A 20,841-nucleotide genomic window follows, 5' to 3' on the forward strand; every position below is an offset into this window, starting at 1 on the left:
GCAGGAGAGACGCTCAGTAGCTCGGTACGGGCTTTTGTTGAAGTTTCGAGAATATACCTTCACCGATGAGTCAAGCAGTATATTGCATCCTCCTACGTATATCTCGCGAAGTGACCATGAGGATAAAATCAGAGAGATTAGAGCCTACACAGAGGCATCCCGACAATCTTTCTTTCCACGAACAATACGAGACTGGAACAGAAGGGATAACCGATAGAGGTACTCAAAGTTCCCTCCGCCACAGACCGTCAGGTGACTTGCGGAGTATGGATGTAGATGTAGATAATAGAGATTAGTTTGCAAATGAAGTAAATACTGATGTAATGTTGATCAGTAGTCAGTTATCAGTATACATATAATTCATCAAATGTTTAAAATCCGTTGAGAAATTTCGCAGACACAATATTAAAAACCAGAAAATAATTATTTAAATAAATATTTTTGGGATAGCAAGTTTTTAAATCGGACTGAGAACTATATAATATTTTCTCCTAGCTCTATAGCTGTTCCTCGTTTTATAGAGAGACTCCTAAAAACTTATTCTTGTGTGTTTTTTATAGCTACGACAGTACTTGTAAGGTTTATAATGGAAACCGTGGGGCACATGCAACAGTTAGGAACTACTTAGCCACCAGTTATGTACTGGATGCGCCCTACGTTTTACGTTATAAAACTTACAAGTATTGCCGGCCGCGGTGGTCTAGCGGTTCTAGGCGCGCAGTCCGGAACCGCGCGACTGCTACGGTCGCAGGTTCGAATCCTGCCTCGGGCATGGATGTGTGTGATGTCCTTAGGTTAGTTAGGTTTAAGTAGTTCTAAGTTCTAGGGGACTGATGACCACAGCAGTTGAGTCCCATAGTGCTCAGAGCCATTTGAACCATTTTTGAACTTACAAGTATTCTCATAGCTATTTAAAATTCACAAGCAGAAATTGTCAGAACTATCGATATGGGTTAAGGATTTCGTATTGGGGTAAGAGAAAAATTTTCCAATGGCCTTGCCGCAGTGGAAACCCCGGTTCCCATCAGATCACCGAGGTTAAGCGCTGTCGGGCGTGGCCGGCACTTGGATGTGTGACCATCCGGGTCGCCATGCGCTGTTGCCATTTTTCGGGGAGCACTCAGCCCCGTGATGCCAGTTGAGGAGCTACTCGACCGAACAGTAGCGGCTCCGGTCAAAGAAAACCATCATAACGGCCGGGAGAGCGGTGTGCTGTCCACACGCCCCTCCTATCCGCATCCTCATGTGAGGATGACACGGCGGTCGGATGGTCCCGGTGGGCCACTTGTGGCCTGAAGACCGAGTGCTTTGAAGAGAAATTTTTTATATTTACTGATCCGATTATTAAAAAAAAATATTTCAATATTTATAATTGCATATCGACGCCTTAGGCATATATATATCCGGACACACACAACGTCTCCGCATTCTGCACGAGGATTAGGACTCCTTGCAAGCTCCGACAGCAGGGCACGTGGCGCCGTGCCGGGCGGCGTTTAGCGTGGGTCGCTGAGAGGAGGGCACACACAGCCTCGCGGCGTCGAGGGCCCTCCAGCTGATGGCCTAACTGTTGCCATGGCAACCCTCCGCGCCGGCGGCTGCGCTCTCGGACCGCCCTCGTGCGCGGCTCGTCCCGCTGGGGCGCACTCGCTGCCAAGTACTGCGACGGGCATCCCAGAGAATGCGCTCCAACCAGCGAGGGCCTCAAAGTGAAGAACCCCTCAGTGTGGCTGCTCGTTAGAACGCCGCAGTGCATTCCCCTACGCACGGAAACTGACACATACAGCCAGTCATAAAGGAGCGGGTAGTTTAACGTACAGCCAGACGACTGTGTAGTTTACTGTTTTGAAAACGCCGCTACAGACGATAATCATGTAAAGCGGGCTGTTCGGAAAATACAGAGCGAGCAAGTAGTGGAACAGGGGTATTCCAACTGGAAATATTTGAGTTGGCGTTTCCAGTTGCGGGATTTGTCCTGCAACCGAGGATAATTTCACGAAGCTTTGTCCGAAACCAAGGCAGTGAAGAAATTTTTCATCTATTTCTGGGACATAATCGAGTGTTTAATACAGTACTGGCCATTAAAATTGCTACACCACGAAGATGACGTGCTACAGACGCGAAATTTAACCGACAGGAATAAGTTCTGTGATATGCAAATGATTAGCTTTTCAGAGCATTCACACAAGGTTGGCGCCGGTGGTGACACCTACAACGTGCTGACAGGAGGAAAGTTTCCAACCGATATCTCATACACAAACACCAGTTGACTGGCGTTGCCTATTGAAACATTGTTGTGATGCCTCGTGTAATGGGGAGAAATGTGTACCATCACGTTTCCGACTTTGATAAAGGTCGGATTGTAGCCTATCGCGATTGCGGTTTCTCGCACCGCCAAATTGCTGCTCCCGTTGGTCGAGATCCAATGACTGTTAGCAGCATATGGAATCGGTGGGCTGATGAGGGTAATACGGAACGCCGTGCTGGATCCCAACGGCCTAGTATCACAAGCAGTCGAGATGACAGGCACCTTATCCGCATAGCTGTAATGGATCGCACAGCCACGTCTCGATCCCTGAGTCAACAGATGGGGACGTTTGAAAGACAACAATCATCTGCACGAACAGTTCGACGACGTTTGCAGCGGCATGGACTATCAGCTCTGACACCAAGGAAGCAGTTACCCTTGACGCTGCATCACAGACAGGAGCGCCTTCGATGGTGTACTCAACGACGAACCTGGGTGCACGAACGGCAAAACGTCATTTTTTCGGATGAATCCAGGTTCTGTTTACAGCATCATGATGGTCGCATCCGCGTTTGGCAATATCGCGCTGAACGCACATTGGAAGCGTGTATTCGTCATCGCCATACTGGCGTATCACCCGGCGTGATGGTATGGCGTGCCATTGGTTACACGTCTCGGTCACCTCTTGTTCTCATTGAGGGCACTTTGAACAGTGGACGTTACATTTCGGATGTGTAACGACCCGTGGCTTTACCCTTCATTCGATCCTTGCGAAACCCTACATTTCAGCAGGATAGTGCACGACCGCATGTTGCAGGTCCTGTACGGGCCTTTCTGGATACAGAAAATGATCGACTGCTGCCCTGGCCAGCACATTCTCCAGATCTCTCACCAATTGAAAACGTTTGGTCAATGGTGGCCGAGCAACTGGCTCGTCACAATACGCCAGTCACTACTCTTGATGAACTGTGGTATCGTGTTGAAGCTGCATGGGCAGCTGTACCTGTACACGCCATCCAAGCTCTGTTTGACTCAATGCCCGGGCGTATCAAGGCCGTTATTACGGCCAGAGGTGGTTGTTCTGGGTACTCATTTCTCAGGATCTATGGACCCGAATTGCGTGAAAAAATTGTCAGTTCTAGTATATTTGTCGAATGAATGCTCGTTTATCATCTGCATTTCTTCTTTGTGCAGCAATTTTAATGGCCAGTAGTGTACTTGTTTTAGTATCCCTTCACGTATCTAAGACACTAAACTCGACGACTTCTTCAGCATGAACAGTGTTCCTCCCCGTCGTGTTGTGTGTGACTCACGATAAAATACCAGAAAGCTAAATTTGAGTTCTGACATCCAAAAAGCTTTACATCGCGAATCAGGAGCTCAAGGAGGCAACAGATGGCTTCATTCGATAACGGACTTGCGTTTCTCTGACTAGCTAATGGCAAGCGTGCTGCTAGTATTACTACAGCACGCGTCCGAGATTGCCATTTCGATGAAAATTTTTTTAACCAATTCTGCAAAACTGACACCGGCGTGTCCTATTCAAATATTATAACTAAGTGATGTACGAATTTACAGTATCATAATATGAATAACCATATCTTGCCAACCATTTTCTGATCTGTGTTGATACCTCACATGAGGTCATTGACCTGTAGTTCGGACAGAGAATGTTGCTGATTCGATGAAAATTGCATCAATGTGATCTGTATGCAATTCTGAACAATAAACTATAGTTAGACGGAAAAAAACGCAGTTTAAATTTTTTGTAACCCTTTGAAGTGGTTTACAGTAGTATTAGTTTGACTGATGGTTCCTTTTAACGGTAGTTTGTGGGTGCCTTTAGCACTTGGAATTTTGTGTTAGTGGCAACCAGCGATTACCCTTCCCTTGAATGCCCTCTTTTGACTGCCTGTTGGGTTTCACACATATTATGTGGAAAACGGGTACTTATTTAGTACTATAACATCATGTTTATCAGCATAATTTCCTGTTTCCATCACAACATAAGAGAACGGAACCGACATATTCGAACACATGCTCGCTTTGCACTGCTGTGAACATCTAATCGGCCTACGTCGGTTTGTGTATTTACAGGCGTTACTTTCATGTAAAGCCATTGTTTGCAAAATTCAAGACTTTCAGTGTACCACTACCTTTATGTGTGTACATGGACATTCCAGCACTGTACTGTCGCCTTAATCAGACTAATTCCATTACAAATATGTACTATATGTTTGCAGAACCTGTATACGATATAACTAAATGGTAACTAGTACGTGTCACTTCAAAATGGCCGAGGGGCCCTGATTCGAAAGCTCGTATATGAATAACCACTTGATGCGGCTGTAAACCCGAGAAAATTTTATGCAATGCTTTGGCATGCTTCGAAGGCGGCATCATGACCACCGCACAGTAGTGGACACGTTGCAACTCTCAGTTCAGCGTCCTCTCTACTCGAAGAGATAATTAGCACAGACAGAGTCGTTTGTCATGCCTCGATGACATTACATCGCCTGTCTTAACGCTTTCCCACGTGGTGAACGCTGGAACTGAGTCTTTGGAGGGGAAATCCATTTTGCAGTGCAAAAAGGCCTACCGGAAAGCTCTCATTTTTCTCTCAGCATTACTCACAGATCCAAACCGGTCTGAGAATAAAGTTCAAAGAGGAAAAAAAAGAAAAAAAAAAAGAAACGTAGCTCTGCGGTGGACCCTCTTCCCTCGTGAATGACATGTCTTTAACAGCAAAACGCCCGCTTCCTTGGAGGAGGTACCTAAAGCGCTCCATCGCGATTACGCCAGTTTGAATCCTGGACCTGGAATAAATGTTCACTGACGGTATTCGGCCGGTAAGCGGAAGACGAGGTGGTAACGTAAGGTTCCCGCGCACCATAAATTGCGCCATCATCCTGGATTAAATTCCTAACATCAGCGCTATGTCTCACTAAGAGACGACACGTGACACACTATAGATAGTGATCCTTCAGTCGGATAGGGATGTTAAACCCATCTTGGTGGTAAGAGGAGAAGGCTCTGCAGATACACCCATTACAGCTCCTAAACTGAACACTTAGACGTAAGACACTGCTCTTCACTTACCGAAGGCATAGTGATATTTCTGATTCGGCAGCTGAGAATACCCCTCGCCGCCATGCTGTACGACTTTACGTCGTTAGCAGAATTATCGCTAGTTAAAAAAAAAAAAAGAGAGATTTTCTTTTGAGCTTTTCTTCAGGATATTACATACTCGTATTCCGCTTTCATTCAATTTCATTCATCACTGTAACTTTCGCTGCCGGTGGATTTCCGTTCGTGCTGCTATTGGCAGTTCGAAATCGTTATCGTTGGCTGTACCTGATCGGCGAACTGTAGGGTATACGGTAGTCAATGAGAATCATTTTTGTTTACTGATAGAAGTATTTGGTTGTTTTTTCCGAATTTGTCACGATTTCCGAGGTTGTAATTAGGCAGGAAGTTTCAGTTGCTGCGAGTGAAACAAAATATCACTTGATTAAATAGCTGTCAGTGAAAGAAATGTCATTACCCGCCAGGGTAGCCGAGAGCGCTAACGCGCTGCTACCTAGACTCGGGTAGGCGCGCCGGACCCGGATCGAATCCGCCCGGCGGATTAACGACGAGGGCCGGTGTGCCGGCCAGCCTGGGTGTGGTTTTTAGACGGTTTTCCACATCCCGCTAGGTGAATACCGGGCTGTTCCCCACGTTCCGCCTCACTTACACGCGTCGCAGACACATGAAACACGTCCACAGTAATTCACGATTTCCACTAGACGCAGACAGTTGGGGTACACTGATTCCGTCCTGGGGGATACGGGATGGCAGCAGGAAGGGCATCTAGCCATCCCTCAAACTAACATTGCCAATTCCGTTGTAGCCACGCCGACCCTGCGGTCGCTGCGGGACTCTGGCGTAAGCGAAAGAAAGAAAGGAAGTAAAAGAAATGTCATCCGCAGTCCATCAGCATTGAAGATGCTGGATTCACACCCATAGAGACAAATCAGTTACATGAATGCGTAGTGTCTGCTCTATCGGACGTGTCCGGGTGGCACAGTGGTTTACGGAGCTGCGTAGTAAGCAGACGATCCCATGTTCGGGACGCAACGGAAAATCCGACGACAGCGTTAAGTGCACTTTCAGCGAAATATGTGTCTCCGAGTACTACTAAGTCGAAACAAGGCCCCGGGAGTAGACAACATTCCATTATAACTACTGACAGCCTTGGGAGAGCCAGGCCTAACAGAACTCTAGCATCTGGTGAGCAAGATGTATGAGACAGGCGAAATTCCCTCAGACTTCAAGAAGAATATTGGAATTCCAAGGCCAAAGAAAGCAGGTTTTGACAGATGTGAAAATTACCGAACTATCAGTTTAATAAGTCACAGCTGCAAAACACTAACGTGAATTCTTTACAGACGAATGAAGCTGACCTCGGGGAAGATCAGTTGGGATTCCGTAGAAATGTTGGAACACGTGAGGCAATACTGACCTTATGACTTATCTTAGAAGAAAGATTAAGGAAAGGCAAACCTACGTTTTCAGCATTTGTAGACTTAGAGAAAGCTTTTGACAATGTTGACTGGAATACTCTCTTTCAAATTCTGAAGGTGGCAGGGGTAAAATACAAGGAACGGAAGGCTATTTACAATTTGTACAGAAACCAGATGGCAGTTATAAGAGTCGAGGGACATGAAAGGGAAGCAGTGGTTGGGAAGGGAATGAGACAGGGTTGTAGCCTCTCCCCGATGCTATTCAATCTGTATACTGAGCAAGCAGTAAAGGAAACAAAAGAAAAGTTCGGAGTGGGTATTAAAATCCATGGAGAAGAAATAAAAACTTTGAGGTTCTCCGATGAAATTGTAATTCTGTCAGAGACAGCAAAGGACTTGGAAAAGCAGTTGAACGGAGTGGACAGTGTCTTGATAGAAGGGTATAGAAGGGTATCAACAAAAGCAAAACGAGAATAATGGAATGTAGTCGAATTAAGTCGGGTGATGCTGAGGGAATTAGATTAGGAAACGAGACACGTAAAGTAGTAAAGGTGTTTTGCTATTTGGGGAGCAAAACAACTGATGATGGTCGAAGTAGAGAGGATATAAAATGTAGAATGGCAATGACAAGGAAAGCGTTTCTGAAGAAGAGAAATTTGTTAACATCGAGTATTGATTTAAGTGTCAGGAAGCCGTATCTGTAAGTATTTGTATGGAATGTAGCCATGTATGGAAGTGAAACATAGACAATAAATAGTTTAGACAAGAAGAGAATAGAAGCTTTCGAAATGTGGTGCTACAGAAGAATGCTGAAGATTAGATGGGTAGATCACATAACTAATGAGGAGGTATTGAATAGAATTGGGAGAAGAGGAGTTTGCGGCACAACTTGACTAGAAGAAGGGATCGGTTGGTAGGACATGTTCTGAAGGATCAAGGGATCACCAATTTAGTATTTGAGGGCAGCGTGGAGGGTAAAAATCGTAGAGGAAGGCCAAGAGAGGAATACACTAAGCAGATTCAGAAGGATGTAGGCTGCAGTAGGCACTTAGAGATGAAGAAGCTTGCACAGGATAGAGTAGCGTGGAGAGCTGCACCCAACCAGTCTCAGGACTGAAGACCACAACAACAACAACAACGAGTACCCCGTTTAGTGTCAAGACGGGACGGCTCTGTAACTAGACACGAGGTGGTGGTGGTGGTGGTGCGAGGGCCCTACCTGCTGGCGGACGGCGGCGCACTTGGCGCTGGCGGCGTGCGCGTCGACGGCGGCCTGCTTGGCGTCGTCGGCGGCGCCGTCGGCCCTGGCCAGGGCGCGCGCGGCGTCCGCGCGCAGCGCCGCCATGTGGGCGCGCGCCTCGGCCGCGTCGGCGCGCAGCGCGTCGGCGCCGGCGAGCGCCTGCACGGCCTGCCGCAGCTGGCCGCTGGCGTTGCGCTCGCGCTCCGACACCTCGGACAGCTCGGCGCGCAGCTCCGACACCGCGCTCGACAGCCACTGCACGCGCAGGTGGTCGTTCCGCTGTCGGTTGCCGCGCAGCGACTCCACCTCCTGTCTGCAAAGCACAAAACACACACACGCTAACAAGCGAGGTCCAACTCCTCAACGAGAAAGTCAGTGTATGACAGATACAACTAATGGGACAACAGTGAAACGGCCCAGAGATTCCACTAATTTTACCCGAACATTCGCTAACATCTAGCCCTTGCCCCAAAAACCTCCAACTTGACCATGCTATAAAACTCAACAGAATACGGCTCATGTTCAGTTAATGCGTTGGGCTACATAATCAATAGGAAAGGCCATAATACACTGAACAGCCAAAGAAACTTGTACACCTGCCCACTATCGCGTACGGCCCCGCGAAAACGCAGAACTGCTTCAAGACGACGTGGCATGGACTCCACTAATGTCCGAAGTAGTGCTGGAGGGAATTAACACCATGAATCCTTCGCCGCGTGGGATTAGCCGAGCGGTCTTGGGCGCTGCAGCATAGACAGTGCGGCTGTCCCGGCGGCGGTTCGAGGCCTCCCTCGGGCATGGGTATGTGTGTTTGTCCTCAGGATAGTTTAGGTTAAGTGGTGTGTAAGCTTAGGGGCTGATGACCTTAGCAGTTAAGTCCCATAAGGTTTCACACACATTTGAACATTTTTTGAATCCTTCAGGGCTGTCTATAAATCGGTAAGAGTACGAGGGGTTGGAGGTATCTTCTGAACAGCAGTCTGGACAGTTTGGTGGCCAGTGGAAGTTTTTAAACCAAGAAGAGTGTTCCTGGAGCCTTTCTGTAGCAGTTATAGATATGTGGGATGTCGCATTATCCTGCTGGAATTGCCCAAGTCCGGAATTACAACGGACATGAATGGATGCAGGTGATCAGACATGATGCTTACGTGCGTGTCACCTGTGAGAATCGTATCTAGACGTATCAGGGGTCCCATATCATTCGAAGTGCACACACCCCTGACCATTACAGAGCCTCCACCAGCTTGAACACTCCCCTGCTGATCTGCAGCGTCCATGGATTCGATACAATTTGAAACGAGACTTGTCCGATCAGGCAACATGTTTCTTGGCATCAATAGTTCAATGCCAGCGTTGACGGGTCCAGGCGCGGCGTGAAGTCTTGTGTCGTGCAGTCATCAAGGGTACACGACTGGGCCTTCGCCTCTGAAAGCCCATGTCGATGATGTTCCGTTGAATGGTTCGCACGCTGACACTTGCTGATGCCCAGCATCGAAATCTGCAGCAATTCACGGAATGGTTGTACTTTTGACACGGTGAACAATTCTCTTCAGTCGTCGTTGGTCCCGTTCTTGCAGGAGCCTTTTGAGGCCGCAGCGATGTCGGAGATTTGATGTTTTACTGGATTCCTGATATTCACGGTACACCCGTGAAATGGTCGTATGTGAGAATCCCCACTTCGTCTCTACCGCGGAGGTGCTGTGTCCCACTACTTGTGCACCGACTATAACACCACGTTCAAACTCACTTAAGTCTTGATAACCTGCCATTGTAGCAGAAGTAACCGATCTAACAACTGTGACAGGTACTTGTTGTCTTATGTAGGCGTTGCCGACCGCAGCGCCGTATTCTGCCTCTTTACATATCTCCGTATTTGAATACGCATGCCTATATTAATTTCTTTGGCTCCTTGTATCTGTCAGTGAGAGGCTACTGAAACATCCGACCACACCCTTAGGCCTCTTATTGAAAATCAAGTTTGAAATCCCATTACTGTTAAATTTTATCTGAGTTGTGTTCACTGTGATTTTTAAATCATAATTTTTATAATTTTAGTGAATATTTACATAAACATATATATTTTCTCATTACTGTTAATATTATTATTATTATTATTACTAATACTATTGGTCTTCTTATGTTGAAACAACTTTATAATCAATTGCTGCATGTAAGAGGCTTTAAAAAAATTGGAAAAAGTCCAGTAAAATGTTTTGCAACATTATTTGTCTAACAGCAAGAAGTAAACTGGTTTAGAGAAACATTCGAAAAGCTTTCGAATGATTCTCCGAATGATATACAGCAAATTACGTACCGAATGAGAATTTAAAATTCAGTTCTTGATTTAGAATTTTGAAAATTACTAGAGGATATGTATGTCTGGTCGAGAAGGTAGACTGTGCAGTCTGCTGCTGTGTGCTCTTAAGACACTAATGCTATGTGAAGTTAAGGCATGTACCATGTTTTTCTACACTGATTTATTTTTTACATTTAGACAAATCATTTTCGAACACATTATCCTAAAACTTTTTCAATTTCATTTTCAAATTTTGTTCAGAAAGCATAAAATATAATACATGTAAACAGCGTTCGCTGTTGCATTGTTATTAGAAGTATATAGATCAAGAGAAAGGGGAGAGATTTCAATTTGTGTTATGGTTTCAAAATTATTTTATTTTTTCAACATGAATGAAAGAAAGGATTCATCCGCCCAAGTTGACCACAGACTAAGCAATTTTTTAAAAAAAATATATTGTGCAAAACCGGACCTCATGCTAGTCAATTCGATACCTGATTTGTTTATTTCCGACTCTTAGTTTGGTTGCGAAAATTTAGCAAAATTTCATGGAGTCATTTATACGAAGTCTTGTTTTCGCCCCTCTCAAACGTTTGACGAATACGATTGTAGTATGCGTGAGGTACTATATAGACAATAGGTGTGAAGGTACTAATAAATCTATAAATAGATAAATGAAATTCAGCAAAACACACACACTGAACGCATGGCGCATCACCTGCTATGATAACGTATGTATAACTCTACACAGATTCCATTTACTTTTGTCACGTTCAACGACTGGCTGCTTCAAAATCACTACGTGACACAACCTTGACTGGATGGATGATAGATCCTCTTATGCGAAGGGAACACCTCCAAGAAGGGGAAAAAATGCAAAAATAAGAAAATTGTTCAACATCCCGAATAAACTTTCGGGTAGTGATAGTGACTACTTATTATAATTATACTTACGCGGTATCATGCACAAAGCACAAGAGACGCTTAAGCTCAGAAAAAAAATGTTCATCTACCACCTAATAGATATTTGTCGCAAGTAAAACACGATACTATTTCTCACATGATAATCTGCACCAGTGCGAAATGCTTTGCGGAGGTCTCTGGCGACGTCAGTGCAAATGTGGACGTGTAGCAAGACGAGATTTATAACACCACAGCGCAAATTTTCATTTTTCGGGAGTCAAACGCAAACGATACGCCGATGGTTAAAATTACTACCAAAGCTCTATCTGCAAAGGTATATGTGGGAAAATAGATTTCTTCAGACCCAATCAATGTGTGTATGTGTGTGTGTGTGTGTGTGTGTGTGTGTGTGTGTGCATAAACAAGGAAAAATTTTGTTTGACATGAATTTGGAAGTTACGGTAGGCATACAAGATAGAAATACAAACTTTTAGGACATCCGTGAAACGCTCACTAGATTATTTGGTATGACAGAGCTCGAGGGATCTTCTCGTCCGCTGTCGAGCTGGACTAACGTAAGCTGCTACTCAGGCGGACTGCCGAACGTCTCTGTGCTCTCAGCTCATCTCACGTAGTAGCCGGAATTAAAAACGTACCCCGCACTGCGCCACGAAAAGCCGGGACTCTGCCGTGTCGAGCCGAGGTCCACCGTGCGTGGCCGTGCGGAAGTTGGTGGGTCTTAGGTGGGCGCAGCATCTCTATTCATGAGGGGGTGCGTCTGCCTGGCCCCCTATTTACGCTCCCGCTAATGGAAACGTTCCCGGCGCTCGTAAAATGGAAAGCGGCGATAAAGAAGCCGGTTGCAGACGCCCCCGTCAGCGAAGTTCATTCGAAACGAGAATTACGACAACTATTTTTCCTCAGCTTTCGTGACGAAAATGGCACGAATAGAATCGGGTTCTTGGAAAGAGTAATGCCATTCGGTGAACTGAATGCAACGACCTGTTGACACTAAAGCCACCTTTCCGCCCTGCAGTTAATCCCCAGGCTTCTTGACTCAATTCTTTCTCCCGCTCTCTTTCTTCCATCAATGGTGAGCGTTAATTCGTGTGGAAGACGCTCTTCGAGAGCAAACTACTGAAGTTTTTAAAAGATTCTTCTGCACCTTTTGTGTGAGCTACCTGTTGCTGATAGAAAAATGCCTTTGCTAACAGCTCAGATCAATGTATAACTTCTTTATTTACATTACAGTTTTTCAGGAACCTACCTACCGAGTAGCTCTATCTATATTTACGCATCACAAATAACTTACTCTGACCACTTCTTATCAACAATTGTTACTTTCATACGCTTATTTTTGAGTGCTCCACACCTACATTGATCCGGACAATATTTATGAAACCTTCGCTCGAAACCACGGATCCTCCTGAGGTTTTTATTATTTCGAATGCACTTTTCCCTCTGACAAAACTCTAGAAATATGAAGAGTGACTTGCACACCCATGGAACAGATGACCATCTTCTCGCACTCTTGCCGTCTATCATTCACTTCTTATCGACTTTACAGAGAGAACCAGTATCATAAATACTCTCAGACAAGATCATGCCTCCTATTGTAGCACATATCTTACATTTACTACAACTTTAAAGCACTTAGCGTCACTTACCAACTGAGTTTTGTGATCTGCTGTTTTCAGACCAAAGTCCTTTATTCTCCTTTTTCTTGTATAACAGTCAAATCGTCAACTTGTAAATAACATGTTGGGCCGTCTAAATACTCCGCTTACCTAAATTATGTACATGCAGTGAAGTGGGAACGGCTATACTTCGTGCTATGGAATTACAACAAACAAATCAATGATATTCCGCGTTAAGGAAACTAGCGGGTTTCTCAGAATAGAGCCCAACGTCAGAATTCTTTGTTTGGTGACGGTGTCGTTATATAACCAATCTCGGATAGCTTTCCCTTAGATTAAAGTATTACGAAATCCAGCGTCTTCCGTCCTACCTTATAGTTCATCTTTTGCTGAAAACTTCAACATCCCCCCCTCCCTCCTTCCCTCCCTCCCCCCTTTCTCTCTCTCTCTCTCTCTCTCTCACACACACACATACACACAAATTAACTCTCAAAATACAAAGTCACATACCCACTTAATGGTACTGGAATTTCTAAGCGAGACGATTAATTTCTTTAGAAGTTCATCGGAATGAAGTACGAAACGAAAATTCACTTGAAGCTTTCGAGAGCCACACAAATTCGGGAATATAACTTTATGTTAAGCCTGTATCGTATCATCTAAACGTGTAAACGAGCATTGGTACGCCTGCTTGTTGCACAAAGGCACAGGTAACGACCGCCAGTATGGAATTTAATCTGTGCCGCAAATTCGTTATACGGAAATTAATTACTCTTGTGAATCAGACACCTATTCGAGAAGTGAGATCACTTTGCGCACAAGCAGCATGATTTCTTTGAACCTTTATCCGTTCGGTTGTTTCACGCATGAATTCGCTCTCGACACAAGAACCACTCTTAGTAATCACTCCGTTCGTGATTGTACCCTCAAGTTCCAAGGCGGTAGGTGCTCCCTCTACAAGCTTACAACGGCGCTCAAAATTCAAAAACCTGCGAGCTAACGACATAATGTCGAAACTGGTTGCTGAAAAATGAATATTTTAGCAGCTTTATGGTGGTTATGCGTGCTATTGTCATTTATAAAAACTGTGCAGCAAAGTGAAAGATGGCTTACCCCTCCTTTAAAGAAGGAGTGAAGCTCTTTATCATGTGTTTGTGTGTGTGTGTATGTATGTGTATGTGTGAATTCCTAAGGTACCCCAAACTGCTGAGGTCATGGCTCCCTAAACTTACACACTACTGAAACTAATTTATGCTAAGAACAACACACCGCCGGCCCATATGGCCGAGCGGTTCTAGACGCTTCAGTCTGGAACCGCGGGACCGCTACGGTCGCTGGTTCGAATCCTGCCTCGGGCATGGATGTGTGTGATGTCCTTAGGTTAGTTAGGTTTAAGTAGTTCTGAGTTCTAGGGAATTGATGACCTCAGATATTAAGTCTCATAGTGCTCAGAGCCATTTGAACCATTTTTTGAACAACACACCCACCCATGCTCGAGAGAGGACTCGAACCTCCGGCGGGAGGAGCCGCGCAATGCGTGACATTGCACCTCACGACCACTCCACGCGGCATGAGGGGGCTTACGAAAGCAAATTACACATTATTGTGGTAGGCCATGTAACTATTATTTAGTGCTGCACTACACTTGAAAATGACATAATACATGACGCTTTTTTTTTATCACAGTCGGAACGTTTTACCATTCGTTCGATCCTCGACGATAGAAATCCGCTCCTTTGTCACAAGCCACTGGAGAACAGCTGCGTGACCGCTCTCGTCGTTGGAAAATCTCTTTCTCTTTCAGCTTGCCGAAAAGATGGAAACCGCACGGTGCAAGATCGCACAAGCCAGCGCGAGTGCAATATCCGATACTGTGGACAATGGAATCAGCACTCACTATTGATAGGCGCGTTTGATCCACAGTGTCCGCGTTAGTCACACAGCAACTGCTGGGAATGACTTGCTCGACTGCCTACCCACTGTCTGCGATCGGTGTCGATGGCCTTCCATCCTGAACAGCATCGCTCACGCCTGTACAGTCTTGATCAAACTGTTGGCTCCATCTCAGTAAGGCTGGACTCCCCATTGCATTTATTTCATACACCACCAGAATTTCACGGGGAATCTGTGCGCAATGTAGACATTTTCCTCGCAAGAATTGTACTGCCTGTCGTACTTGAACTTTGAAGTACGTCTGTAGTTGTTCTAGGGTTTTAATGTGTTAGCCGCATTTGGGCACTGGAATGAGTCAATGGGAACAGGTGAAGATTTGTGTCGAGCGGGAACTCGAACCCATACTTCCCGCGTAACGCGAGCGGTTGCTTTAGCCGCATCGGCCATCCGAGCACGCTTCTCTCCCTACCCACAGTGCCAGCCTTTTACACGCCGTAGACGTAGTGTCATCTACCCACGCACCCCTTCCAGTTTCACACTGCCGTATTAGATCGGGCATGGTGTGCATCCGCACACAAGGAAGGATCTTTGGTCGTCGTCGTAAAAAAAAAAAAAAAAAGGTTCAAATGGCTCTGAGCACTGTGGGACTTAACTTCTGTGGTCATCAGTCCCCTAGACTTATACTTAAACCTAACTAAGGACATCACACACATCCACGCCCGAGGCAGGATTCGAATCTGCGACCGTAGCAGCCGCGCAGTTCCGACCTGAAGCGCCTATAACCGCTCGACCACAGCGGCCGGCTAACAAAATACTCCCTGAAACTTCAAGCTGACTTCAGAGACCACATATTCCTTATCAAAATATATTTTTTTGATGTTCGTTACCCTCCCGCACTGATTTCAACGAACAGTTTCGGAACACTGTGAGTATAGGTATGATTTGCTAGCGAACTGTTGAAAGGACACCGGTATCCAGTTTATATCTGAAAGTTGTGCGGATATTTTCCTCCCATGGAACCAGCCCAGTTTGACAACAGGTACATCTGTTTGTGTTGTTTTTACTTTACGTTAAGTAGTTAACTTTGTTAGCGACGTTGTTGTCCAGCTTTCAGTTGTAAGTTTCTGAGTACGCCATTCTCCTCTGTAATCTGCCCGGCTCGAACCTGGTTTGTTTTTCAATTTATTTTGTTTCTTAATTTATCTAACGAACTTATCTTTCTACTTCACACTCTTGTTATTGTTCTGTTTCGAAAATTCCATTAATGCTTACTTGGGACTGTTGTAACTCCTGCTGGCTGGCTGGTTTTCGTCTTTTAGTGTTCTAATTTTACATTAAAAACTTATGTTCGTACTTCGATTTTTTTTCAGTTCTACTGTGGACATTGGAATTACGTACAGGTAACATACCTGTATCGTTTTTGTCGCCCAAAGCCAAAAATAACTGAATAAATAAATGACGATGTAATAGCATGGCAATTGCCGTGAGCTAGGACATTTTTGGCTGCCGATGGCTGCCTGAGGCGCCCTAAACCGTAGCGGGGCTCCTCGTATTCCGCTGCCATGCTTCCAGAGCGAGGTGCGGCTCAGCTGTTGTCACTCCCAGCGGCCTCTGGATTATTCAGCGCGCCCTGCCCGGCTGCCTCAACGTTTTAGCAGCTCTGGGGGCACGACCTCCAGTATACCCGCCGTGTTGTGGCACTTCTCTCCTGTCAACACCCTCTTCCTCCCCCCCCCCCCCCTCCTCCTGCTCCTCCCCCTCTCAATGGAAAGCAACACACTCACACACACACACACACACACACACACACACACACACACACACACACACACACACGCTGATCCTCTGCTTTGATGACCATCTTTAGTGCAAAGATACCCGAAACAAAATCTTTTTCATAAATTGTTTACCCCTCCATACACTGTCTTATGTGGGGAAAACATAATGTTTCGGCATAATTCGTCCGCAGCAGCAGAAGTTCCTTGATATCGAAGTTAGTCGGAGCAAAAGTATATGAAAGGAAATCTACTTTGTCCTTTTCAAAGTTAGGGAATCCAGGGAAAACAGAAATGTGCATGTCAAGACGGGCTTTTGAAACGACGTCTTTCCGAGGGCAGTCAGAAGGCGCATAGAGTTGTGCATCAGGAAGATGGGCATTCAACTCACAAAGAAAAACATTCCTAGACCAAAATACCATCTGAACAAAGCCAATTACGTGCAACACGATGCATCCTTCCCTAAAACTTACAACGTTTCTACCTCCATAACTAAAATTTAAAGAAGTTTGATTTACATCTATTTGTACACGAAGTTGGTTTGTATGCATCAGCAGTTCGAGAGAAAAATATTGTTCCATTTAACAAATTCTGACTCTTTGTGCAACTCTCTGCAAAATAATTACAAACAAAAACGACTTGGTGGAGTGTAAATATCACTTCGTACAAGTGCACACATTCAGCGGGTGATAAGAGATCAGAGCTGCAGTTCTCCTTGCTAGAACGACTACCAGAGAGCACTGTGTTGTTTGTGATTAGCGTTGTTACCAGGCCTGGTAGAGCGTATAAGGGGCGTGAATAGCCTCACTTGTTGAGTGATCACTGTGAAGGAGACGAAGATGCCGCGTGCTTGTATGAGAGAGTATTGTCAGCACCTGACAGCTTTTGAAAGTGGATCCATTGTGGGTCTCCGTATGACCGGATGGTCGAATCGCGCAACATCCAGATTCGTGGGACATTCGGATGTGACAGAGGTCCGATAATGGACTGCATGGAAATGTGAGGGGAGACACACTCGTTGTTAAGGTTCCGGTCGACGACATCTGACGACCACGAGGAATTTGCCGTATTATGCACAAAGCATATCGTGACGACTTCACATCGGCACATGCCATTCGAGAACAACTAATGAAGTAGCTGCAATACTCGAAGTCATCCCACACCACCGGTCGGAGACGAGCAGCAGCTAGACTAGCGAATAACCTTCCCATGTGTAAGATGCTGCTACCACCGCAACACAAACGGCTGTGTTTGGAGTGCTGCCGTGACCAGGGAGTATGGACTGGGGACTAGTGGCATCGCGCTTCAGCGATTAATCGCGCTCCTGAACTAGGCCGGATGACCTCCATTGACGAGTACGACGCCAACCTAGAGAGACGTCCCATTCTCCCAGTGTTTCGGAGAGGCACAGCGATGTTATTGCAAGTGTCGTGGCACGGGGAGTCATTGTGTACAACCTCAGGTCGCGCCTGCTAGCGATTCAGGGAATCCTCACGGCACAACAGGGCATCACAGACATCGTGCCGCCTCGTGTGTTAAGTCTCATGCGACAGTATCGTGGTATCATTTTTCAACAAGACAATGCTCGTTCACACACGGCACGCAGCGCTATGAACTGCCTGAATGGCAACAGTGACTCTACAACTTATCTTATAAGATAGGTTATGGCGTTTGTAAACTTAGGGAAAGGTTTTGATAATGTTGACTGGAATACTCTCTCTGGCAATGGCCTTAATGCAGTGGATACACCGGTTCCCGTGAGATCACCGAAGTTATGCGCTGTCGGGCTTGCCCGGCACTTGTACGGGTGATCATCCACGCCGCCTTGCGCTGTTGCCATTTTTCGGGGTGCACTCAGCCTCGTGATGCCAATTGAGGAGCTACTCGACCGAATAGTAGCGGCTTCGGTCAACAATACCATCATTACGACCGGGAGAGCGGTGTGCTGACCCCACGCCCCTCCTATCCGCATCCTCCCCTGAGGATGACACGGCGGTCGGATGGTCCCAATGGGCCACTTGTGGCCTGTAGATGGAGTGGAATAATCTCTTTAAATTCTGAAGGTGGCAAGGGTAAAGTACAAGGAGCCAAAGGCTATTTGCAATTTGTACAGAAACGAGACGGCAGTCATGAGAGTCGAGGGGCATGAAACGGAAGCAGTGATTGAGAAGGATGTGATACAGGGCTGTAGCCTATCCCCGATGTTATTAAATCTGTACATCGAACCAGCAGTAAAGGAAACGAAAGAAAAATTTGGAGTAGGAAATAAAGTTCAGGGAGAAGAAATAAGAACTTTCAGGTTTACTTGTAACATTGTAATTCTGTCAGACAACAAAGCATTAGGAAGAGCAGTTGAACGGAGTAGACAGTGTCTTGGAAGGAGGATTAAGTTGAACATCAAGCAAAACAAGGATAATGGAAAGTAGTCACATAAAATCAGGTGACGCTACAGGTATTAGATTAGGAAACGGTACACTTAAGGTAATAGATGGGTTTTGCTATTTGGGCAGCAAAATAACTTATGATGGCCGAAGTAGAGGACTGCCAATGACAAGAAAAGTGTTTCTGAAGAAGAGAAATTTATTAACATTGAATACAGATTTAAGTGCTAGGAAGTCTTCTGAAGGTATTTGTTTGGAGCGTACCCACCTGTGGAAGTGAAACATGCACGATAAACGGTGTAGACAAGAAGAGAATAGAAGCTTTCAAAATGTGGTGCTACCGAAGAATGCTGAAGATTAGATAAGTAGATCGCGTAATAATGAAGACATACTGAATAGAACTGGAGAGACAAGAAATTTATGGCGCAACTTGACCAAAGGAAGGGAGCAGATGATGAGACACATTCTGAAACATCAAGGGATCACCAGTTTAGTATGGGGGAAGGGGGGAGGTAAAAGGACCAAGAGATGAATACAGTATGCAGATTCTGAAGGATGAAGGGTGCAGTAGTTATTCGTAGATGAAGAGGCTCGCAAAGGACGAAAAAAATGGTTCAAATGGCTCTGAGCACTATGGGACTCAACAACTTAGGTCATAAGTCCCCTAGAACTTAGAACTACTTAAACCTAACTAACCTAAGGACATCACACACACCCATGCCCGAGGCAGGATTCGAACCTGCGACCGTAGCAGTCCCGCGGTTCCGGACTGCAGCGCCAGAACCGCTAGACCACCGCGGCCGGCGCAAAGGACGAAGGATAGAGTATCACGAAGAGCTGAATCAAACCAGTCTTCGGACTGAAGACCACAAAAAAAAGTTCAGATGTGTGTGAAATCTTATGGGACTTAACTGCTAAGGTCATCAGTCCCTGAGCTTACACACTACGTAACCTAAATTATCCTATGGACAAACACACACAGCCATGCCCGATGGAGGACTCGAACCTCCGCCGGGACGAGCCGCACAGTCCATGACTGCAGCGCCCAAGACCGCTCGGCTAATCCCGCGTGGCTGAAGACCACAACAGCAACAACAAGAATATACCAACTTTAGCATTTCGAAGGGACGAATAGTCAGTACCCGTTTAGTTTATTCTAACTGTAATTAACCCTGTGGCGCATAGTGTCCACTACAGTGGACAGCTGTTAATGGTCGATTCTTTGGCATTTTCAATCAGTCCTGAGACTGCAAATGTACACAGTTCACTGAAGTGGGCACTCCCTACTGGTGTTGAGTCCTGCATGCATTTGCAGCCTCGTGACTGATTGAAAGCGCCAGAGAATTGACCATTAAAAGTTGTCCACTGCAGTGAAATTCATGCACCACAGTGTTAATGGTTAAATTTTGTGAATCCGTGTAATTGAATTGCCCATACGGCACGAGGAAATAAAGCCCCGACAGCTGTCGTGTTTAAACCGCGCGGACCGTTTCGTGAAATTATGGCCAGGGATTGGGAGCGCCGTGCAGAAAGGAGCGCGTCGCGGCCAGGGCGGGATTGGGCGCACAGTGTGGTGTCGGGTAGCGGCTGGGAGCGCGGCAGCTGGCGGGCGCCCGCGCCCCACAAAGAAGGTCAGCCGGGGTCAGCCGCCACAGTCCACACGCGCGCCGCGCCGCTCTCTCCTCTCTCGCTACCCTCCGCCGCGCCGCCTCGCTCGTAAACTCCGACACCGTAAAGCCGTCGGCACAAGGACCGTGCTGTCGGACGTCAATATTGTCGGTGCCGAGTTCAACGAGCTGGTGTACGCTCAGAAACGACGCGACTTACACGTACGGTACGTGTGCCTTAACTTGGTATATGCGATCGCAGCGATCTCCAGCGGCAGTGTCGACCGTATCTTCTTCACACATTACACTGTTTACGAGGTGGTTCAAAAATGGGTCAAATGGCTCTGAGTACTATG

General features: G+C 46.1%; 1 protein-coding gene across 1 annotated transcript in view; it reads right to left on the minus strand.

The window, feature by feature from the left end:
* Positions 1 to 20,841, minus strand: part of LOC124612738 (protein scabrous) — a 203,978-nt gene that overhangs the window by 148,743 nt on the left and 34,394 nt on the right. The window contains exon 2 of the mRNA XM_047141120.1: positions 7,973 to 8,306. Coding sequence (XP_046997076.1) covers positions 7,973 to 8,306 — 334 coding nt within the window. The remainder of the gene's footprint in view (positions 1 to 7,972; positions 8,307 to 20,841) is intronic.

Source organism: Schistocerca americana, chromosome 1 (assembly GCF_021461395.2).
Source record: "Schistocerca americana isolate TAMUIC-IGC-003095 chromosome 1, iqSchAmer2.1, whole genome shotgun sequence".
Taxonomy (NCBI): Eukaryota; Metazoa; Arthropoda; class Insecta; order Orthoptera; family Acrididae; genus Schistocerca; species Schistocerca americana.